Raw genomic sequence first — 19,675 nt, 5'->3', positions numbered from 1 at the left:
AACAGCCAAGTGCCACGTTACTACAACTACTGCAAGTGATATTCAACATGATAACCATGCGAATATCATGTTAGTTAGCCCCTTTCCTTTTTCATTTAACATCAAAAATTAGTAGCAGTCATTATATATATGGTCGAGATGTATGTAGACAGGAATTTATATTGATGTGTATATGTGTATGTTGTTTATACAAATTATTAAGAATTAAAAAAGCTATATGTATATTTTTTGGTGTGTTTTTGAACGAAAAAAAAAAGGAGTTTGCTACTTGCAAATGTGTATATATATGCATAATTTATGAGAAAACAAGCAAGATAGCTTAGTTTGGACCACTAGCTCTACGATACATGTGTTGATCTTGTTGATGGCGATAGTTAATTGCATATTGTTGCTGCTGCCGTGTTCTTTTCTGCTGTTGCTGCTGCTGTTGCTGCTGCTGCTGCTGTTGTTGTTGCTGTTGCTGCTGTAGTAGTTGCTCGTCGGTCATATAAGTAGTCGCGGGAAATATGTTGGTTTGCTGTTGTTGGGGAGGATTTCCGAGATGGTAGGATGCAAACATATCATGACTCTGCTCGCCTGCTTGTGAATGGGGTTGCTGATGTTGTGGTGTAGGAGGCATAAACTGTTGCATCATTTGAGAGGATGAAGATGAAGGCATGCCGGTAGCTGAGGATGGTCGAGGAGGATGTGGTTGTTGAAGAGGATCTCTGAACGTGCTATATCGCTGTTTGCCTGTTAAAGTAGGATGAATACAATCTTCGCGACGACAGCTTTCATAACCGTTGTGTTTACCATCATTTTCATCCATAATACTTTGCAATTGAGAGAATGTTGAAGGATATCCGGTAGGACGTACCGTAGGCTGCTGCTCAATGGGAGGGCCGCGAGAAATAGAGCCAGATTGATCCCCCATCACCGTTGGAATAGAAGCACCAAATGTCACAGAATGAGGGCGCTCTGGCTGGTGATGAACAGATGATGATCTTACGTGGGGTTGATTCATAAATGCATTGGGATCGTACATGATGTGCTGTGGTAGTTGCGGCTGCTGCTGCTGTCGACTACTATTGCTGCTGCTTCCACTACTGGTTGTATTCATAGAAGGGTATACGTTGTCTACTTGAGGAGAGAACGATGATGGGTGATGCGATGTGATGTAGTTATTACCATGAGCTGCTGCCGCTGCCGCCGCTGCTGCCGCCGCCGCTGCTGCTGCTACTGACATGGAGCCATCATTACCGTAAAACATATTGGGATCGTTCGTGGATGATGAGGATGCAGTGGCACGGTTTGTTGTTGACGGGTTATATTGGGCGTGTATTATATGATGCTGTTGTTGCTGCTGCTCCATATGCATTTCGCTTGGTGTACTCGCAGTAGCTGATGGTGTAAAAATCATCGTTTGCGAGTTTGATGGCGACGATTGAGTTGACATGTCATCCAATTCATCGTCCATGATCGAGGAAGCAACTTGACGAGACAGTTTTCTAGCAGGCGTGTCTAAATCCATTGATTCATCATGGTCCTCCTCAGGCGCAAAAAGCGCCCTGGATCTTCTTCTTCGTGGCTCTCGATGCTGCTGTGTTGAATACTGTAGCATTGGATTCGGGTTTGATGGTCTTTGCATATCGAAAATTGCCCGTCTAATATCTCCTACTGAATTTTGACTATACATCTTGACATGGAGGGCATGTTCTGGAATTGGTACGGCTAAATAACCTTTAGGTATGGTTTCAAAAGACTTTTTCTGATTGATAGCAGCTGGCCTTGGTGTCTATGGTAGAAGATTTCATTGTAAGTCATATATGAACAGTAGAATAAAAGAGGGTTGAGAGAAAGACATACATCTTGAACGGTGGATTCTTCAGTCCTTTTATAACTGCCGCTGCTAGTTGGACTATTGCTGTTGCTCTTTTCATCGCGGCTGCTTGTTGTTGTGCTGGTGTTGGTGGAAGCCTTTTTTAATCTATTGTCTATTTCTTCATGTGGTACAGAGAATGTTGATGTGGAAGAGGAAGAGGAAGAGGCGTTTGCTGTAGCTGTTGTGGGTGTGATGGGGTCTCCTGGCGGCGTGAAGGGCATAGGCACAGGCATCGCCAGTGAGTTGCTGTTGACATTGGCAAATTTACATGTATCCTCCAGCAGCGACAGTAGCTTGTTCTCGACATAGTGTGATAAATCTTCGCTTCCAGCATTGACCATGCAAATTTGAGCACTAAGATTGACAAGACGAATTGCTCGTAGTGCTGTATCACGTTGTTTCATCTTTTGACGTTCTTCTGAAAGTCTGTTATAGAATCTGCGGTCGTCCCAAGATATGTCAGGATACTGTTCACGGACTCGTTGTCGTATCTCGTTTGTTGGAAGACGCTGCCTTGCTAGTTCGAATATCTTTTCGGATACTTCTCGAGGCCATTCTTTCTTTATTTCGTCTGGCTTTAGTAGAGGATGATTATGGATAAAAGCATCAGCGTTCTGCGATTTACGAAACTCCCAAGTTTCCTGGTTGTTTTCGAATAACACAATACGCCATCGACATTCGCATCGTTGAGATTGTCTGTTTCGCTGTGGATTTACTTTGGGATTTCGATGAGAATCAGGCAAGCCTTCCCTTGAACAATAAACATAAATATTCTACACAATCAAATGTATATATATACATATATATATATATATATATATATGTTATTAGCACACGCGCAGCTATGTTATTTTCCTCCAACCCTCTCTCTCTCTCTCTTTTGCGAATATTACTTTGTGAGTACTTTGCTCCTGTTTGACAGTAAATCCATGATTTGAGCACAAGTTTCTGCAGAAAACAATGGCCTCTGTATTGGTGTTGAACGTTCTTGATAGTAGTGTGCTGTAGAATGCATCGAGCTAATCGAAAATCGTTAGTCATGAGTCTTGTATGCAGCATATTGATTGTGTATTTACTGAATAGAATGGCTTGTCTGGACTATGATTTTGTGTGGGAACAGGGCTACCAGCGTCAACGGAAGACTTGGTGCTTTTTGATGTTGACATGCTTCTAGACAGAGTAGCAAGGTAGTATACAGCTGAAAACAATCAAAAAGTGTTGGAAGGAAAAGAGAAAGAGATGCAGTGATTTCTTTTTTTTTTATATCTTTAAATATGCCGTTGTTCTTTTTTTGGTAAATTTCTTCAGGTTGTATTTGATGGTATCCAATGTTCGATGCCAAGTTCTAAAAGAGACGCTTCTCGTTTAGCTGATCCTCTATTTTTTTTATGTTGGTTTGATAGCAGAACTGGGCGAAATGTTGCTCAAATAACGGATAGATATTTTAGTAAAGCACAAAAAAATCGCAATTCAGGTACCGGATTTCTTTTTGTTGTAAATATCTAAGCACCTTTCCAATGCCAAAAGTGAAATTAAACAGAATTAAATAGAGAAAAATATCAGATAATAAATAGAGTAACTATTTGAGATCTCCAGTATAATACACTTTAGAAATCGTTCAAAAAATTGAATTAAAAAAAAAAGAAAAAAAAAAAGGGGGGGGAGAGAAAGAGGAAAAGAGAGGGAATAGAGAGCTCAAACATATTTTATTATTATTATTCTAGTTTCAATCAGCTACTTATCAATTGGGATAGAAAAAATAGCCTTTTATTAAGAGGCAACCATACATTGAAACAAGGCCAATTATAACGATCGAGAATGAAATGGCTTTACTTTACAGTTTAGTGTTACGTTTAAGCTTCTAACCTGTCCCCGATGTCCTTTTGTTTGCATGTAGGAAGGATGAAGATCAGTCAATTAATCAAAGGGTCCTTTCAAATGCCAATTCATTTCAGCAACTGGGTCAAATGTCAGCCTTTTTTTTTTTCTAACGTGTCAAAAAAAAATTGAAAGTGAAACCACCCAAATGAAGGGTTCCCCACTTTAATCATCTCGGAACCAAAGAGGCAACAAGAGAGTTGTTGTAATATCATGCGGCACCTTAAATGAAATGTCTGTAATTCTGCTCCGTGCGCTTCCAAATTGATCAGTTACTCTAATTTAGACTCTAGGCGAAACATATAGAAAGGTTAAATCTTGGCTGAATGGCAGCTACTTGAAACAGATCAAGGAACTTAATTTCAATAGAAAACTACTAAAACCTCAGCGCACATCATTTTCTGATCTGATCCCAAATGTAGATCATTTGCCTGATGATGTTGATCCTTTTTTGCTATTTGATTCGTACATTTTCTATCGAAAAAAAAAAATAAGAAACATCAGTTTTCATTTTGATCTCATCATATCCCAAAATGTGTACACGACATGCACTATACATCAAACTTGACAAATGGTTGAAGATCAATTTAATGGTACTACTCTACGAAAAAAAGATCACGGGGAAGGTTACGTTTGAAGGCTTGTGTGAGAAAATGTGTTTTTTCATCATGATTTTCTAATTGGATTACTCTTTTTTAATTAAGAAATATGTTTGAGGTGTATAAGGCTTATATGTATTAAGATGTAAAGAGTATCATCTCCTTTTGAAATTGGAAAAAGTAACTAGAACTAACAGAAGTTTGCATTTCCATATATACACTATGAACTCCAGTCGGTTTATCAAGCTGGGGAATCGGGACACTCTAAAATAAACTTCCACAGAGTCCACGCATTCCAGGTGTCTGGTGCATGATTTCCAAAATCTTGGGCTGATAAGGTGTAAATGCACCTGCGTGCCATGAGTCAAACTCCATGAATCCCTTCAAAAACAAGGGAAATGTATAGCAAGCAAAGCCCAATGCCCAGGCACGACGGAGCCAGATCACCATTGGACTATGAACCCAATGCTGCCCCCTGAAAGCTTTGGCAACAAATTTCTCAAGCATCACCGCGATGCCATGAATGGTAAAGAAACACATTTCTTGCCCCATGAAAGTAGACTTGTAACTTGTTAATCCAACATTGACGTAAACCAAATATTCGTGCAATGCGCCAGAAATCATAAATACTGAGAGAGCTGCTGCCATGATTCCAAGTCTCTTTGCGCTTTTGATATGACGCTTTGTCAATGCGCGTTCGGTTAGGACGCGCACTTCAGTAAAAGGAAGATTGAGCCATGTTGGCTTAAGTGATTGATGCCAACGGAACGACCAGATGTCTCCTAATGATGTGGCACAAATGGGAAACTCCATCAATCTACGCCACTGAGCTATAAATTTGGTTTGTGTTGGTTGTTAGTCTATTCAAACGTGTTGTCCTGCCTCCTTAGTTTACCTTTGCAGTATGAGCCCTTTTCGTACATGAGAACATAGATGAATTGCATCATATATCCGTTAGCGACGAAACCACTGGACATGGCAACTAAGGCCATACAGAAGAAGCCAAAGAAGAACAAGGGCTGAGTGTGATACATTCTCATTACATCTTCTCTGGTGAAGGTCATGAACCAGGCACCGATAATATCGGAAATGATGGCATGTACGATAAAATGAGGAATGATATGGTAGAATTTCTACAGCATCCCGTTAGCTCGTAGGCATTCACCATCTCGACTGACGCGACTTTCCACTTACTCTATCCTTGACAAACTTCTTCTGTTCTTCTTTATTTTTGGGAAACTTGCGCAGACAAACCCAAAATTCCTCTTGCAAGAATTTCATGGAGGCATAAGCTTCCTTACCTTGCACAATGGGTGCCACCCAGAAGAGATCGAGAAAGCGGAGAAAGGCCATAAATGGGATAGTAGCACCAAGTAAATTCCATGCTTTTTTGCACTAGATGTTAACATTTCATCAAACTCGATGTAGTTGCGATGACTTACAGCCGCTTAAATCCATAAATACAACAGGTAAAATCAGATCAGCTGCCAGCAGAGGTGTTGCAAAAACTCTTTTCATGTTTGTTGACATAGTAGTTAGCTTGATAGAAGCCAAGACGTTCTGAGTATAAAGCAATGCAGCAATCCAACCAAGGTAGTACGATGTACTGATGGGTATTCTGGTTGGGCCAGTTTCAAAATATTGTAGTAGCTTCATTAACTTTTTGTAACAGTTCTTTATTATGTTATGAGAAGAGGGAACGAGTGTGGATGGACATGGTGTCAATACTTTTTTTATATAGCATATCTATATTGAAAGAACGAAGCCCCAAAAGTTAGGGACATCTTTGTCTCAAATTTTGTCCAAATTTTTTTGGTTTGATCTTGATTGATAGCAGCAGCTGTATTAATTCGTATCGAATTCTTTTGCCTATCGAGTGGCTTTCACTTGTTGCTAGCCAAAATAAATGCGATAATTATGACGGTAATATTGCTAAATGCTAAGACATGCAAATGCCATGAAGAAATCAGCTTCCATCAAGTAATTCCAACGGCGATTCTTGCTTAGTTGGCTATTTTGCATTATAGCTAATGGTAGTGATAACCTGCCCCCCTCCCCTATAGCAATGTTTAAGGCGTCTGTTCAATCTGCCACAAGTCTTGAGGATGGCATCTTTGACGTCGAGCAGAAAAATTGGGCAATGAACAACATGAACATCAGGAACAATCGTTTGCAATTATTAGACCTCAGAATGACAAGCGCTCAATCACATTTATACCGAGAACAACGTATCACGCATTCTCTTGTCTAGGAAAATAACTGCATTTTATATATTTTGATTCGATTTTAATATCTCGCTGATATGCCTGACATACAGTACTTATTCTGTTAGGTACATTTGAATTGGCAGGAAACAGATCCACTCGTTGCATGCTTGTTCCACTATATCACACACTTGCACCAATTCATTGCATTGGAAGCTGAAAGAATTAATAAGAGCCGATTGATTTGATAGACACGGAAAGCTTATAGAGGCATGATTTTACTTACATTCAATTGTCAGTATTGTTCTAGCGCTACGAATGCATAAACGTCAATCAAACGCTGTTTAAAAACCCTCGTTATGCTCTCTTTGGTGAAACAATGGCACATTGTTTCGTCGTACCTTGATGTAACTGATATTCAGGGGTTGTTTATTGTGCCTGACACAGGACAATCAAAAGTCGGAAAGTTAGTAACGATGCAAGCGTTGCTTCACGTTGATTAAGCCCTTCTAAAGCCACGTATACCAAATTTTATACTTATGCCAAAAAGAGCATATGTATGTTGCATTAGACTATTTATTATTATTTACAGTGATGAAAGATAAATCATTTTACAATATTCAAATCGAGTCTTCAGAAGTTTTGCCTTGTCCTTGTTCAATTTCATTTGCTTTCACATCAGCAGGGCCGATAGCGCCATGACCAGTCTGATCTTCTGCGAGGTTTTCTTTGAAATCCTTATTACGCTCTTCTTTTCCAATCAAGGCTAGAAGAGCAAATCAGTTAATTGAACATGGAAATAACTTTGCTTTAGCGCTTACTTGTGATTAATAGGCCAGCACAAACACAACCCATGAAGATTGCCTGCGTCAAGCCGTAATCAGGAATGGCTTTACCCTGTGCATCCAATTTCAAGCTGCCATCTCCATTTTTCAAAGGATATCTTTCGCCAATAGTAGCTTCAATCTGACTAGATGCAGCACTGATCTGTAGTATTGCTTGAATAAGTGGCTGTATAATAACTCGGAATGTTCAAACTTACCAAATTACCCAATTGATATGCCAAACCAGGAATTAAGCCTCTAAAGGCAGCGGGAGCTAGTTCGTTGATGTGAGCAGGAATGACACTGTATAGTAATAAGTATAGAGAGATCAGCTTTATGCTTTCAAGAAAGAATTCCGAGAAGCAACCTACCCCCAACCACCTTGAACAAAGAACTGCATCACAAAAGCACCAAATTGAAGAGAATGAATGTTGGGTGCGTAAATCCAAAGTGGAATGAATGCGCCAGCGCAAATTGCACAAATACACAAGATCAAGCGACGGCCAAAGTAGTTGGACAAGTATCCAAAGATCGTGCCACCACAAATAGCACCAATGTTCATAATGACATTTGTTACGGTTTGCTGAGTAGGCGTATAGCCCAAGGATTTGAGTAGAAATGTAGGATAGAGATCTTGACTACCGTGTGAGAAAAAGTTCATGAAAGCCATTAAAACCACCATATAAATCATGCGCACCCAGTGATTACGAACAGCTAATTTGGTTTCGGTCCACAGCGATCTACCCAAGATTTTACGAGCTCTTTGTTGCTCTTCAAATGTCTCTGATTCAGGAACCCAGATACGAATGATGACAGCTAGGATAGCGAAACCAGCACCTACCCAGAACAAGATGCGCCATGAAGATCCTGTTTCAACGACAGCATAATTCACGAGTGTCGCCAGCAAATAACCACAAGCGTAGCCTTCTTGATAGATACCTGAAAACAGACCACGCGCTTCCACTGGCAGTGCTTCAAGAGCTAAACTTGCACCTAAACCCTAATGTTTGTCAAGAAAGAAAGCTTAATATGCTTGAACATTCTTCATTCTGTTGACGCTATTACCCATTCACCTCCCATTGCAATACCAAACACAGCACGAAGGCCGATGAATGTTTGCAAGTTGGGAGCAAAACCACTGGCCATGTTGATGACGGAAAATAGCACAATATCAATCATAAGGGGCCATCTTCGACCAAACTTATCTGCCAAAGCACCAAAAATCAAGGCACCAATTGGACGCAGCATCTACACAAATAAGGATATAAGCATCAACTAAAGACAGTAGGGCAGTGTCGTAATCCTTACCAATGTAGTAGTAATTGCACCTAATTCAGATGAAAAAGTAGCCCAGTTTAGTACAATCATGAGAGCAAATGGTTAATTTTCACTTACTTGTAACATCAGATGGTTGAACACCAAAATCCTCAGCTGGATAAATATTTTGTTTAGCCTTAGTTAGATTTGCAATGTCCAAAACGAGAAGAAATCCTTACCAATACGTGTAGCTGACAATGACACTGAGAAGAAATCAAAGGCATCCAACGTCCACCCAAAGAAGGCTTTTTTTTTGGGTGGTTGTATCATTAATATAGAGCAATCGTCACATACATCTTGTAGACTTACCAGCAGCAAATGTGATTCTCTGTGTGTTTGTCAAATTAGTTAGTAAATGCCATGCATTTTGTCTCTTTTCAGGCTTCGAGTAGACGGAATCTTTAAATCTGATAAATATGTTCTTCTTCTTGTGTTCATCCTTTTCAGAGAACTCCTTGAAGCTTAGGTCATCATTGGCGGCAGGGCTGTCTCTAGAATGAACGCTTTCGACCCGTTCAATTTGCGTATCCGTAGGCTTTTCTTCTGCTTTAGACATTTGAATATAATTGTGAGAAAAAGAGGGAAAAAAGGGATAAATTATCCTAGGAATTGTATTTATACCATAATTGCAATTTGTTGATCTTTGTATATACATCCACACATCAACAATACCAGATAGAGTTTTTACGTGTGTAACGCGTGCTTCTCTTTTGTTGATCCAGAATCAATTTCCCCACACTCACTTTTTTCTCTTACTGCAAAAACTGCCTCGGCGTACCCCGAAGCCTTAGTTCTGTTTGATGGCTCAAAGAGCATTATTCAAGCATGGCAGTAGGTTAAACTCTATATTAGGATAGAGAGTGTTTTTGATGAAGCCACCCCCTTGGTGCCATGTCAACTGCAAGGATCAAGCCAAATACGCAACTTTACCTGTGAATTTTTGAGTTATTTTCACACTCTATCAAAAAGCACAAAAGGAGAATATGGAATAAAGTTTACTACCACATGTAACCTGAGATTCAGAACATGTACTGTTCTATCAATATGGTAAACTAGGAGCTTTTCAAGTTGTCTGCATTTAGTTTAATTTGGCGGTTCATCTTGCATATATATATACGCACGCAGTACATCTGTAGCCAAAGGTAGACGTCTATCGAAACGAACCGACGCTGTGCTGGTGTGTGCTGCTGAAAATTGTGGAAAAAAATGCGATGTTATACAATACTAAAACGCGAGATGATCTGTGTGGGGAAAAGATATCAAACTAGCGCAATCTAAATGGACGAATCTGGCTATACTTAATCATCCAAGGAAATACTTCCTTATATGGCTGAATTCGCTCTATCTTCTCTACGGACCGAGAAATTTATTCATGCTTCTTTGCATGCTCGCCAGATCAGACAATTTTGCAGGCTTAATACACAAGAAAAACCCCACGCCACCCTAATCCCAACTATCGAGCCATTGATAGCTTTGTTTCACATCATCATTTGATAATTTTGTCGTCAATGAGAATGACGCTAGTTTTGTTGTATACCATGAAATGGTGATACGACCATATTAATCTGAAATCGAATGATACTGAAAAGCTTGTTGATCCTGGGAATTGGGTAATATAATAAGCAGATGAGTTTCAGACTCTTGCATGTCTATGTAACAGATTCTATCAATAGGGTATACTATAAGATGACAAAAACGTAAGCATGCATAAAAATACCTGATGACTTTTTCTGATCTGTACGGAACGAGAAGTTTGGATTATTCGATTTTCACACAGACACTCATCTTTGTCTAATGTTTTATCCATCTGTTGGTGAAGCAACCTATTCAGTCAATGCTGATTGTGAGATTTTTTCTGATTTCCAAGATACTATAGTACCACACCTGATACTTGGTGTGCATGTCAGTCTTGTTGTGCAAAACTAAACCAAATTTAACTTGTAGCGTAGTGTACAAATAGACTGTCAAGAAGGATTTAGATTCACTCTAGCCCCATACATTGTGGCAATTTCTCAAGTCAAGCGAACAGCCATATTCTCGATCCGTAAATTTCATCATCTTCTTGAAGACTTGGTACTATAGCGCATCTAATTCAACATTTGGTAACATTAACCTATAAGGGGGGTTTCCCGTAGCGAAGCGAAGATGCAAAACCATAGCAGCTAAGTGCCTAATCCAACATTTGATAGCATTGGCCTTAATGAGCGTCTTACTGTAGCGAGGGCGCAAAGCTATAGTATTCAAGCAGCAAATTCGGTTTTTCATATCCATTATTAATAAGTTTACCAACAACATGACACATGAATTAGCTTTACCAAAATCAATATGTCCCGATTCGAATTTTAGGAATTGCACAGGCTACAGTACTGTCCTTCCAGAAGATTTCATCTACTAAGGATGTGGTTCATGCTGTGTAAATAAGAGCTATAAAGCAAAAGCATTGCAAATCTGACAGCTTTCAAGCCTTCATATCTCAACATATAGACCTCTCTGAGCCGTTGGAATGCCGCCAAACAATTGTACTTGAGTAACAGTAACTTCCTGTCACCTTTGCTCAACTTTTTAAGGACCCAAAAAACATGACCAAAAAGCATGAGGTACTCCTCATGCTTTTCATCGAAAATCAAACGATCGCATTCTTCACCTTAAAAATGAAGACTTTTACTATGGTATATATTCAATCAAAACGTTTCTCTCGATCCAAAGCAACCTCTGAAACCACTTTTATGAGGTCTTCATATGCAAAATTTCGACATTTTGGCCAAAAACCTTAATTCATATTTTTTGGAATTGCTCAATAAGTCCATTCAAAACACCTGTTATAATTAGCACCATTGGAAGCGCCTTGAAAAGTACTTCAAGAATGTATTAGGAAGCTTTTTTTTTTTTTTTTGTAGGGAAGTCGAGCTCTAGGTTTTATTTAAAGTCCTTAAAATGTCATACTGAGGGAAAGAAAAGACTGTTGGTGGACCCAATGTCTGCAATGATGGGGAATAAGATATTTTTTGAATTAAGTTGGGAAAGAAATCTACTACTAATCAGGTGCGACACCTAGAGCCAATACAATCATGCGAATCGTCAAAATATAGATACTGAATAAGAGCACAAAACACCAAACGAGGACATCAGTACTACGTCAAAATAATTACCAAAAATGCATTCACTGAGATTTGAACCGGGATCATCCAGATGGCATGTTGGATGCTTAACCACTTCGCCCTACCACCACGGACGTTGTATTAGGAAGCATATGGTGATCATCACAGTTTATATAGTCGAGTCTCACAAAGTAGATTAACGAAGTCGACAAAAGACGAAATTTGTCCAATCTTGAATAGAGAAAATATACTGCATTTAAATTAATTTTGGCGGCAGCGGCAGGCGGCGCTGCTGCTGGCTGGTCCAAACGCCTTTCTGATGAGGACAATGATGATTGCGATGGTGATTAAATGGAGATCATGAATTTGAAATAACAATTGCTTAGCTTGAATACTTTTTTATTTGCTCTTGTTCAGGGTTTTCCCTATAGAGGAGTCTTTTGCAATGACAATCTCTCAAAAAAAGTCGCTGTACATCTTCTACAAGTCGTGTAATTACGCATGGCTAGCTTTATGTCGCATCTTAAGAGCAACATCAGCGAATGATGTGGCAATTCTATTATCAGAAAAATGTGATACGAATGGAGAATGCGGTATACGAATGCTGCATAAAACTTGAACTCTGCTTTACATTGCCTCAATAGTAGCTTTCGTTAGATAACCGTGTATAGGCAAAGGGGTGGGGAAATGCACAGAGGGATCCTCCCCTTTTTAACTCTGATATAACCTTTCTTTTTTTTTTACTATCAATTGCTTGTTTAAAATCTACCTGATATACCCAAATGTTTATTATCTCTGATTTATAATGCCTTAGGCGAGAGCCCGCAGAATGATGTCGTCATGGAGCGTAGCGATATCGATCGGCTAGTTATGATCTACTTCATGTTTGCAAGTAGAAAAGTCAATCATCATAACATAATAAATGTTGAGTCCCTAGACACTTTTACAACCCTAATATGAAAACTAAATTTCTAAGCATCTGTCAGGCCTGGCTCATATATGATTATTGATTTTACAATCAATCAATAAAAACCACTGTTATTTCTGCCCTCTTTCCTCTGCTCAATGCTGTCAACATTTTCTTTGAACGTCGACCTAAAGTCTCAGAGATTTCTTCCCTATTTACTGCAGACATGTTATGCAGACCATGAATCGTCAGTGTCAAGACTAGCGTTATTAAATATAGAATGAAAAAAAAATAAGCATAATTAACACTAGTGATATGACTTGCCACCTACTTTCCATACGCTTCAAAAGCATCTATTACTGTATTGTCTTCATGATGGAAAGGGCATTGAGTTTATGAGCCAGCCCCACCAGCCAAAATTAATTCAAACCCAAAATCATAGTCAGTTTCAGATTGGTCAAATTCTGATGGTTTTCGACTCGACTGAACTATTTTAGCAGATTCGACTAAGTAAGGTATGATAATCATCCTATGCCTCTTTAAGCTGCCCCTGGTGGTAGGGCGAAGTGGTAAAACTCCCGTATGCCAACGGGAGGATCCCGGTTCAAATCCCAGTGAACGCATTTTGATTAATTATTTACGGTCGTACTGATGTCCTCGTTTGGTGAATGTTCTCTTATCCAGTATCTCTGTATGACAACTTAGCATGATTGTATTGGCTCTAAGTGCCCACCTTATTTGTAGTAGATTTCTTTCCCAACTTCCTTTCCATAATTTATTCCCCATCATGACTGACATTGGGTCCATCAACAGTCTTGTCTATCACTCATAGCGACATTTACAGGACTTTAAATAAAAACTGGAGCTCGTCTCCCCTACAAAAAAAAAAAAAAATGCCTCTTTAAGCTTTCTTGGAGTACTTTTCAAGGCGCACTCAATGATACCCAATAAGATAGATGTTTTGAGTAAACGTATCGAGTAAATTACGAAAATATGAAAAGAGGTTTCTGGCCAAAATGTCGAAATTTTACATATCAAAGTCCCACGAAGATGATTTCAAGAGTTACGTTAGATCGATAGAAACATTTTGATTCAATATATACCATAGTAAAAGTCTTCATTATCAAGGTGAAAAATGCGATCATTTAATTTTCGACGAAAACCATGAGGGGAACCTCATGCTTTTTGGTCGATTTTTGGCCTTGTTTTTTGGGTCCTCAAAAAGTTGAGCAAAGGTGTCAAAAAGTAACTGTCAGATGAGAGCAGCTATTTGGTACTATTTTGACGATCTAAAACGGCCTTGAACGCGAGAAAATGCAGCTCAAATGCACTTATATTTTGCTGTATTAGGCACACTCTTGACTAAAAGGGATAATATCTGTATGATACTTGCCCGTATATGAAATAACTATGTGTATATGGATGTAGAGCATCACATAAGAATCAGATCCACACATAATATAAAGTGTTTTCATGTGTAAGTAGAGAGTCAACGTAAAAGTAGTAGTATTTTGATAAGATACGCAAGGGCAACCGGTAGCTCGAGCTGCCGCTGCGCAGGTTGGTTCTCACCGAAGCGAAGCGAAGGTAGAGAACCATCCGAAGAATAAACACTCATATGATTAGTGATTTTATATCAATCAACAATCAAGGTTTTTCTAGCATTTTAGCTATATTAATTTTTCGATATTAACCAAAGGCTCGTGGCAGAGCGAGCCACTTGAACGCGGGTTGTTTTCCACCAAAGCGAAGCGTAGGTCATGAAATCACCCGAAGTTTCGAAAAGCTCGTATCATTTGATGATGGGATCATCTATATGTCTAATTCTCGGTCAATCTTGCACCTTCAAAGCCTCTTTGGTATTCCATTGGCATGTTTCTTGGCTCGTCCCTTGCAAATGGCCGAGTTTATTATGTGAACTATCATTGGAAAAAGCGATCAACATGATTTTAAGAAGATCCAGGAACGTGAAATGTAGCATGACAATGAAAAAATGTCACAGCAGAGGCTTGTAAATTTTTTTTTCTGTAACATCAACCTGACATTCATCATTACATTTCTTACTACCATTGCTCCAGCAACTTAAAAAGCGAACAATGTCAAACCAAGAGTAAGAATTAGCACAGTAAAATGATTTAAAATAAAAGCTTATACTAACTTATTGCTCATCTTAGTATCACCGTAAGTGGACATGCTTCATTCATGAAAATGTATAGATAGATGCTAACTGTGTCGTTGGCAGATGGGCGAACAAGACAATGTCATGATTCTCGAGAAAGGAAATGAGGTTGTGTCTACAGAGAGCAAAGTGAAGCAAACAACTCCTTATATGACAAGATATGAAAGAGCAAGAATTCTAGGCACTCGTGCACTTCAAATCAGGTATATGATTTTTTGTAATCACATAGATGTGATTGCGTACTAACACCATTGCTAGTTTAAATGCTCCTGTCATGGTTGAACTTGATGGAGAATCCGATGCATTGGTGATTGCTATGAAGGAATTACGAGAAAAGAAGGTCCCTCTTATTGTTAGACGTTTTCTTCCTGATCAAACCTTTGAAGATTGGGATGTCAAGGATTTGATTGTCGATTAAATATACTCATCCACACTTTCACCTCTTTCTATATATATATATATATATATATATATATATACTTTTATACATGCACATTCTACATGCAACCTGATGCGATACTAGACGGACGCAATCAACAATAACAATTACAACAACTTCAACAGCAAATCATACACACGTCTCGAAACTGAACTATGATGAATATCAGCAAAATCAGCAACAATGCAACTCTTTTTTTTTTACATGTTATAATAAAGCAACAAGTTGAGTATTCTGAAGTTAGGGATCTGGAGGAGGGTTGCTTGTATGTGGTTTTTGGTATGGGATTGCATGATACGCATGAATTGGTGGCGGCATTCAAGCTGATTTAGAATCAAACTATCATGGAAGAAGAATGAACGTATTTATTTATAAAATGGCACCTGATGCTGTATGATGGTATCTAATAGGTTGTACAATGATTTACTACTAATACATGTTGCTAATCTCGAATTCACTCGAATAACCGCTGTGTGGCACAATTTTTCTGCAAGATAGGAATGGGCATTACTGTTTGGAATCTCTATTGAATTTGAACTTACTTGCTAAATGCGGATCTACTGTTTCCAAAGTATCCCAAGCGATAAATGCCAGGCTCTACATTGTTTGATACATGCCATTCTATGGTAGCTTCTGATATGCCTAGCAATTGATGCTTGTATTTCCAAATAAATCTAACCAGATTGTCAGCTTTAAATTCAAGTGAAGCATACAGTTAGACAAACCGTACCTGGTATCATAGTCATTGTCTGTTCTGATCACTCTCCATTGATCTCGGTCTACTTTTTTCTCGACTGTTAAAAACGACTTGTTAAGCATAGGATCATTGCGAGGATTGCCTGCAACAAAAGTAGCCGAAACGACGAACGGCACAGACAATAATCTTTTGCTGTAATATGCAGATACATCCTGAAGAACATCTCCAAAAGAACGGAATATATGAGGCTGATCGGATCTATAACGAGGAGAGAAATTGAAGCCTTGCTTAGTGTAGTCTGGTAGCTCCTCTGATTTCACACTATGGTTGTTGGGATTTGCCATCATGTACACCAGTTCATCAAAGGCCTCCATGTAGGCCTGCAATGTATATGGCCCATAAGGTGTCTATAGATATTCATAGTCAGTACATATAGCAGCACAGTACCTGATGCAATAACACTTTACTGAGGCTCCTTCATAACGTTGATGCTGATATTCTTCAAATGTTGTGCAATATGACTAAATGCAACTGTTTAGACTCATGATTGCCACTGAAGTCTCTTGCACGTACCGCATAACCGTTTGCAGGTCCAGAGTGAATCACGGTAGTTTCATGATCGCCCAACTGATGCTGAATCAATGACTTTTTGATGGATTCTCTTAGCCGCCTTCCGCTCATGGTCGTGAACTCTGAAGGCACTGCATAAATAAACACATTTCCAATGCGAAACAGCTGAATGTCGAGTATCTCTGGCTGCCAAGGATGCAGAGTTCCAATCTCTCCTGTGTCTAAAAGAATGGGCTTGGGTGATTGACATTGCTTTTGTGATTCTGTGGGTTTCTGTATGATATTTTTAATCAGATTCCATCCAAAGGTGCCTCTTGTTGTATTCTGATAGAATCCATTCATGGCAGGGCCGTCCGTCGTTCCAGCAGCTGTTTTATAAGCATGAGTAACATGTGCATACTATGCCTATGACAATGCATGATCTTACCGAAAGCATAACCCTAAATGAATGACAGTGAGTGACATGGTATCATCATTGTCTCCTTTTTACACTTATTTACCATAGCCGGATAGCATAATTGGTGCTGGTTGCCGTTCTCATCCGTAACAACGGATTGAGTAATGTCCCAGTAGCGTTGAACAAAGTCGATCTTTCCTTGCACAGGTTGTGCTGAGAGTCTGGCATGGTATAACTCTAAAGCCTTGAAAGCTTGGTATTCGCCAATGATGCGATTTGATTGCAAATCACTCTTTGGCCAAGCAGGGCCCCTTTTTTTTATGCATAATAGTGAGTTTGAATATTAAAAAAGAGGCATGACGGTCAATGTGTATGGTGTTACCTGCCAATACATTTGCTACCATTGGGGCATTTCGAGTCGCGAGTTCCGTCACAAGGTATGTCAGTTCCTGTGCAATAAGCTCCCAGTGTGTTGGGGCTCACATCGCCCTCATTACTTTGAGCGAATGCAGCCACAAATTGGCCATTGCCATATTTTCCTTGATTGACCATTTTTTCTGTAAGATAGGCGGCATAGCCCTTGTTGTCTCCGTTGACTAATTTGTTGGTATTATTGACAGAGACGCCATGTACAGGGAACCAACTGATGAGCCCCAAGCCATCACCTGCTTCGTTCTTGAAACTTAATAATGTCATGGTTTTGTCCACATCGTATTTGTAATATGATCTCTCTTGTTCGGGGTTCATCAGATAGGCTTGTGGCGATCTGTTGATGTTTGTGTTTAATAGTTCCCCCTGAGAAAGCGCAAGTGATCCGTCTTCAAGGTCGTCATGTGCATTGATGATGGACTGCAGTATACCGTCTACCATGGGTTTTGCTGTTTCTTCAATCCAGCCTAAAGCGGCAAATTCATACAAAGCTTGCAAATCTGTGTCAGTTGACATGCTACTGCGTCTCGCTGCGAGTACTTACTATATTGCAAGTAGCCGCCCATGCCACTATGCGAATGTGTGCTGGATATCATGACATTGTGTTCGGTGTACAAAGGCCCATACTTGACCCTGAGTGCATCAACCACCCGTTTCTTGATGATATCGCCCATCGACTGTGTATCGGTATTCACAAACACGATGCGATTATTGCCGTCCTGCACGATGAATGATCGAGCCCATAAGCGTTGTAGGATTCCCTGCCCTGTCTGGCCCATTTCAGCATACCCCATCAACATTACCTGTGCCACAGGTCCAGTAATATCGGATATACCAGTGCCAATGCGATAACTGCACACTGTCGATGCGAGTAGGAAGCCCATGAGGATAACAATTGCCTGTATCATGATGAATGTAATGTTGAATTGATACAAGGAATTTGATGTTTTCGGGAAATATACAAAAAGAACTAAAGTAAAGAAAGAGAGATAAAAACGCATATTTTCCATGTAGCAACATTTTATGCTATTCATGTGGGGTAAACATTTCTCTCTTGTTTAGCGCCAGTTCCTCGTGATATAATATGAAGATTGCGTAGCTGGTGGGTGGATATTGTCGAGTATAAACTGGATCCCTTTGACAAACTTATAAATGTCTTTTAGCAATGATTTGCTCCCAACACTTGGGTTCATGTGTAATCCCACACTACATTCATGTATCAAGGTGCTTGTCAACAAGACAAACATGTCTGTAGCACATGTGTGGACATTACGTAATGCAAGGCTTGCTTGGATAGCAGTAAAAGTCAATGACGGGTGATACACACACGCACCTAATATGTATAGCCTAATTGATTGCCCCGTATTGATCAAATGACCTTCAGTGTCGGTTAAAGGAGGCTGAATGTCAGTTAATGTGTGGGATCACTGTAATGGCTCAGACCTGTGCTCGCTCTTCCACATCACACTACCACTCAGAAATAAATGCATCGAGAACAGATGAAATGCTTTGAGCAAACCCCACGCATCATTGCAAAGTCTGAGTACGAGTGCACTATAGCGCATCCTTTAAGAAGTCCTGGCTCAAGTAACAAGTGCAAGTTCTTTGAGGTTGTCTAGAATAGCCCGTGCTCAGCTCTCATTTATCCGAATAATACATTGAAATCTAAGCTTTAGAAACCACCGAATTAGTAGAATCTACAGCGGTTGAAGCGTCTATTGGAGACAAAATAGGTAAAGATGTGTTATACAAATATCCAGTCAAGAAAACAAGAAACGCCAAAATGTCGCGACGAACAAAAGCTTATAAAAAGAGGAGAAAGCATGCCCGTTGGCAAGACGAGGCTTTGAAGCTTCTGTTAATCACCTTGAAACGATGCCCACTCGCGCACTGTTGTATTATTCCACATTGGCCCTGTGCAATGACAAGCCCAATGCTGATGACTTTAACCCATCAAACCTTCGCCAATTGACAGACGACAGACGCACATCCCCTCAGGCAGCTTGTTTGCCATCTGAATTTGGCAGTGATGTACGAGATGGCACAAAGGCGACACTGCAGATAGTCTATAATGGCGGTGATGGCTTATTATATCTCTAATATAAACGTAGGCAAAGGACATGGTACTCATTGCGATCCGTATATAGTGCATCTACATCTCTGAATTCAAACATGTGTTACAACACACATGATGCTCCACCCGATCGAACGCCACAAGCAACCGAAGAGAAGGAGGCAAATGTGACATCCAAGTCTAATGAGAGATCGTCTATTAC

The 19,675-nt window shown here is 39.7% G+C and overlaps 6 protein-coding genes across 6 annotated transcripts; 2 read left to right on the top strand and 4 right to left on the bottom strand.

Moving 5' to 3' along the window:
* Positions 1-319: 319 nt before the first annotated feature.
* ATC70_011063 (Ribosomal protein L28e) lies at positions 320-3,027 on the bottom strand (the record flags this gene model as incomplete). Its single annotated transcript, XM_064830265.1, has 5 exons — positions 320-732; positions 793-1,774; positions 1,846-2,634; positions 2,755-2,880; positions 2,938-3,027. The coding sequence occupies 5 exons, from the start codon at positions 3,025-3,027 to the stop codon at positions 320-322; spliced, it is 2,400 nt and encodes a 799-aa protein (XP_064682767.1).
* Positions 3,028-4,602: 1,575 nt separating this feature from the next.
* Positions 4,603-5,994, bottom strand: BST1 (GPI inositol deacylase; the record flags this gene model as incomplete). The annotated part of the gene is made up of 4 exons (XM_064830264.1): positions 4,603-5,168; positions 5,234-5,471; positions 5,533-5,723; positions 5,781-5,994. 4 exons carry the CDS (start codon positions 5,992-5,994, stop codon positions 4,603-4,605), a joined length of 1,209 nt encoding a protein of 402 aa, XP_064682766.1.
* Positions 5,995-7,162: 1,168 nt separating this feature from the next.
* ATC70_011061 (uncharacterized protein) lies at positions 7,163-9,239 on the bottom strand (the record flags this gene model as incomplete). The annotated part of the gene is made up of 8 exons (XM_064830263.1): positions 7,163-7,308; positions 7,364-7,529; positions 7,585-7,669; positions 7,738-8,366; positions 8,432-8,614; positions 8,675-8,694; positions 8,762-8,797; positions 8,993-9,239. 8 exons carry the CDS (start codon positions 9,237-9,239, stop codon positions 7,163-7,165), a joined length of 1,512 nt encoding a protein of 503 aa, XP_064682765.1.
* Positions 9,240-14,930: 5,691 nt separating this feature from the next.
* On the top strand, positions 14,931-15,285 carry ATC70_011060 (uncharacterized protein; the record flags this gene model as incomplete). Its single annotated transcript, XM_064830262.1, has 2 exons — positions 14,931-15,070; positions 15,126-15,285. The coding sequence occupies 2 exons, from the start codon at positions 14,931-14,933 to the stop codon at positions 15,283-15,285; spliced, it is 300 nt and encodes a 99-aa protein (XP_064682764.1).
* A 450-nt stretch (positions 15,286-15,735) lies between these two features.
* On the bottom strand, positions 15,736-18,307 carry IME2_2 (Serine/threonine protein kinase; the record flags this gene model as incomplete). Its single annotated transcript, XM_064830261.1, has 9 exons — positions 15,736-15,793; positions 15,849-15,980; positions 16,037-16,410; positions 16,471-16,524; positions 16,577-16,941; positions 17,001-17,013; positions 17,074-17,281; positions 17,353-17,890; positions 17,944-18,307. The coding sequence occupies 9 exons, from the start codon at positions 18,305-18,307 to the stop codon at positions 15,736-15,738; spliced, it is 2,106 nt and encodes a 701-aa protein (XP_064682763.1).
* A 967-nt stretch (positions 18,308-19,274) lies between these two features.
* TEX11 (Testis-expressed protein 11) lies at positions 19,275-19,499 on the top strand (the record flags this gene model as incomplete). Its single annotated transcript, XM_064830260.1, has 1 exon — positions 19,275-19,499. One exon carries the CDS (start codon positions 19,275-19,277, stop codon positions 19,497-19,499), a length of 225 nt encoding a protein of 74 aa, XP_064682762.1.
* Positions 19,500-19,675: the final 176 nt, after the last annotated feature.

This window comes from Mucor velutinosus, assembly GCF_035048745.1.
Source record: "Mucor velutinosus strain NIH1002 chromosome Unknown tig00001564, whole genome shotgun sequence".
Classification (NCBI taxonomy): domain Eukaryota; kingdom Fungi; phylum Mucoromycota; class Mucoromycetes; order Mucorales; family Mucoraceae; genus Mucor; species Mucor velutinosus.
Note: the sequence above shows the minus strand (reverse complement) of the source record. Positions and strands in the feature narration are given on the sequence as shown.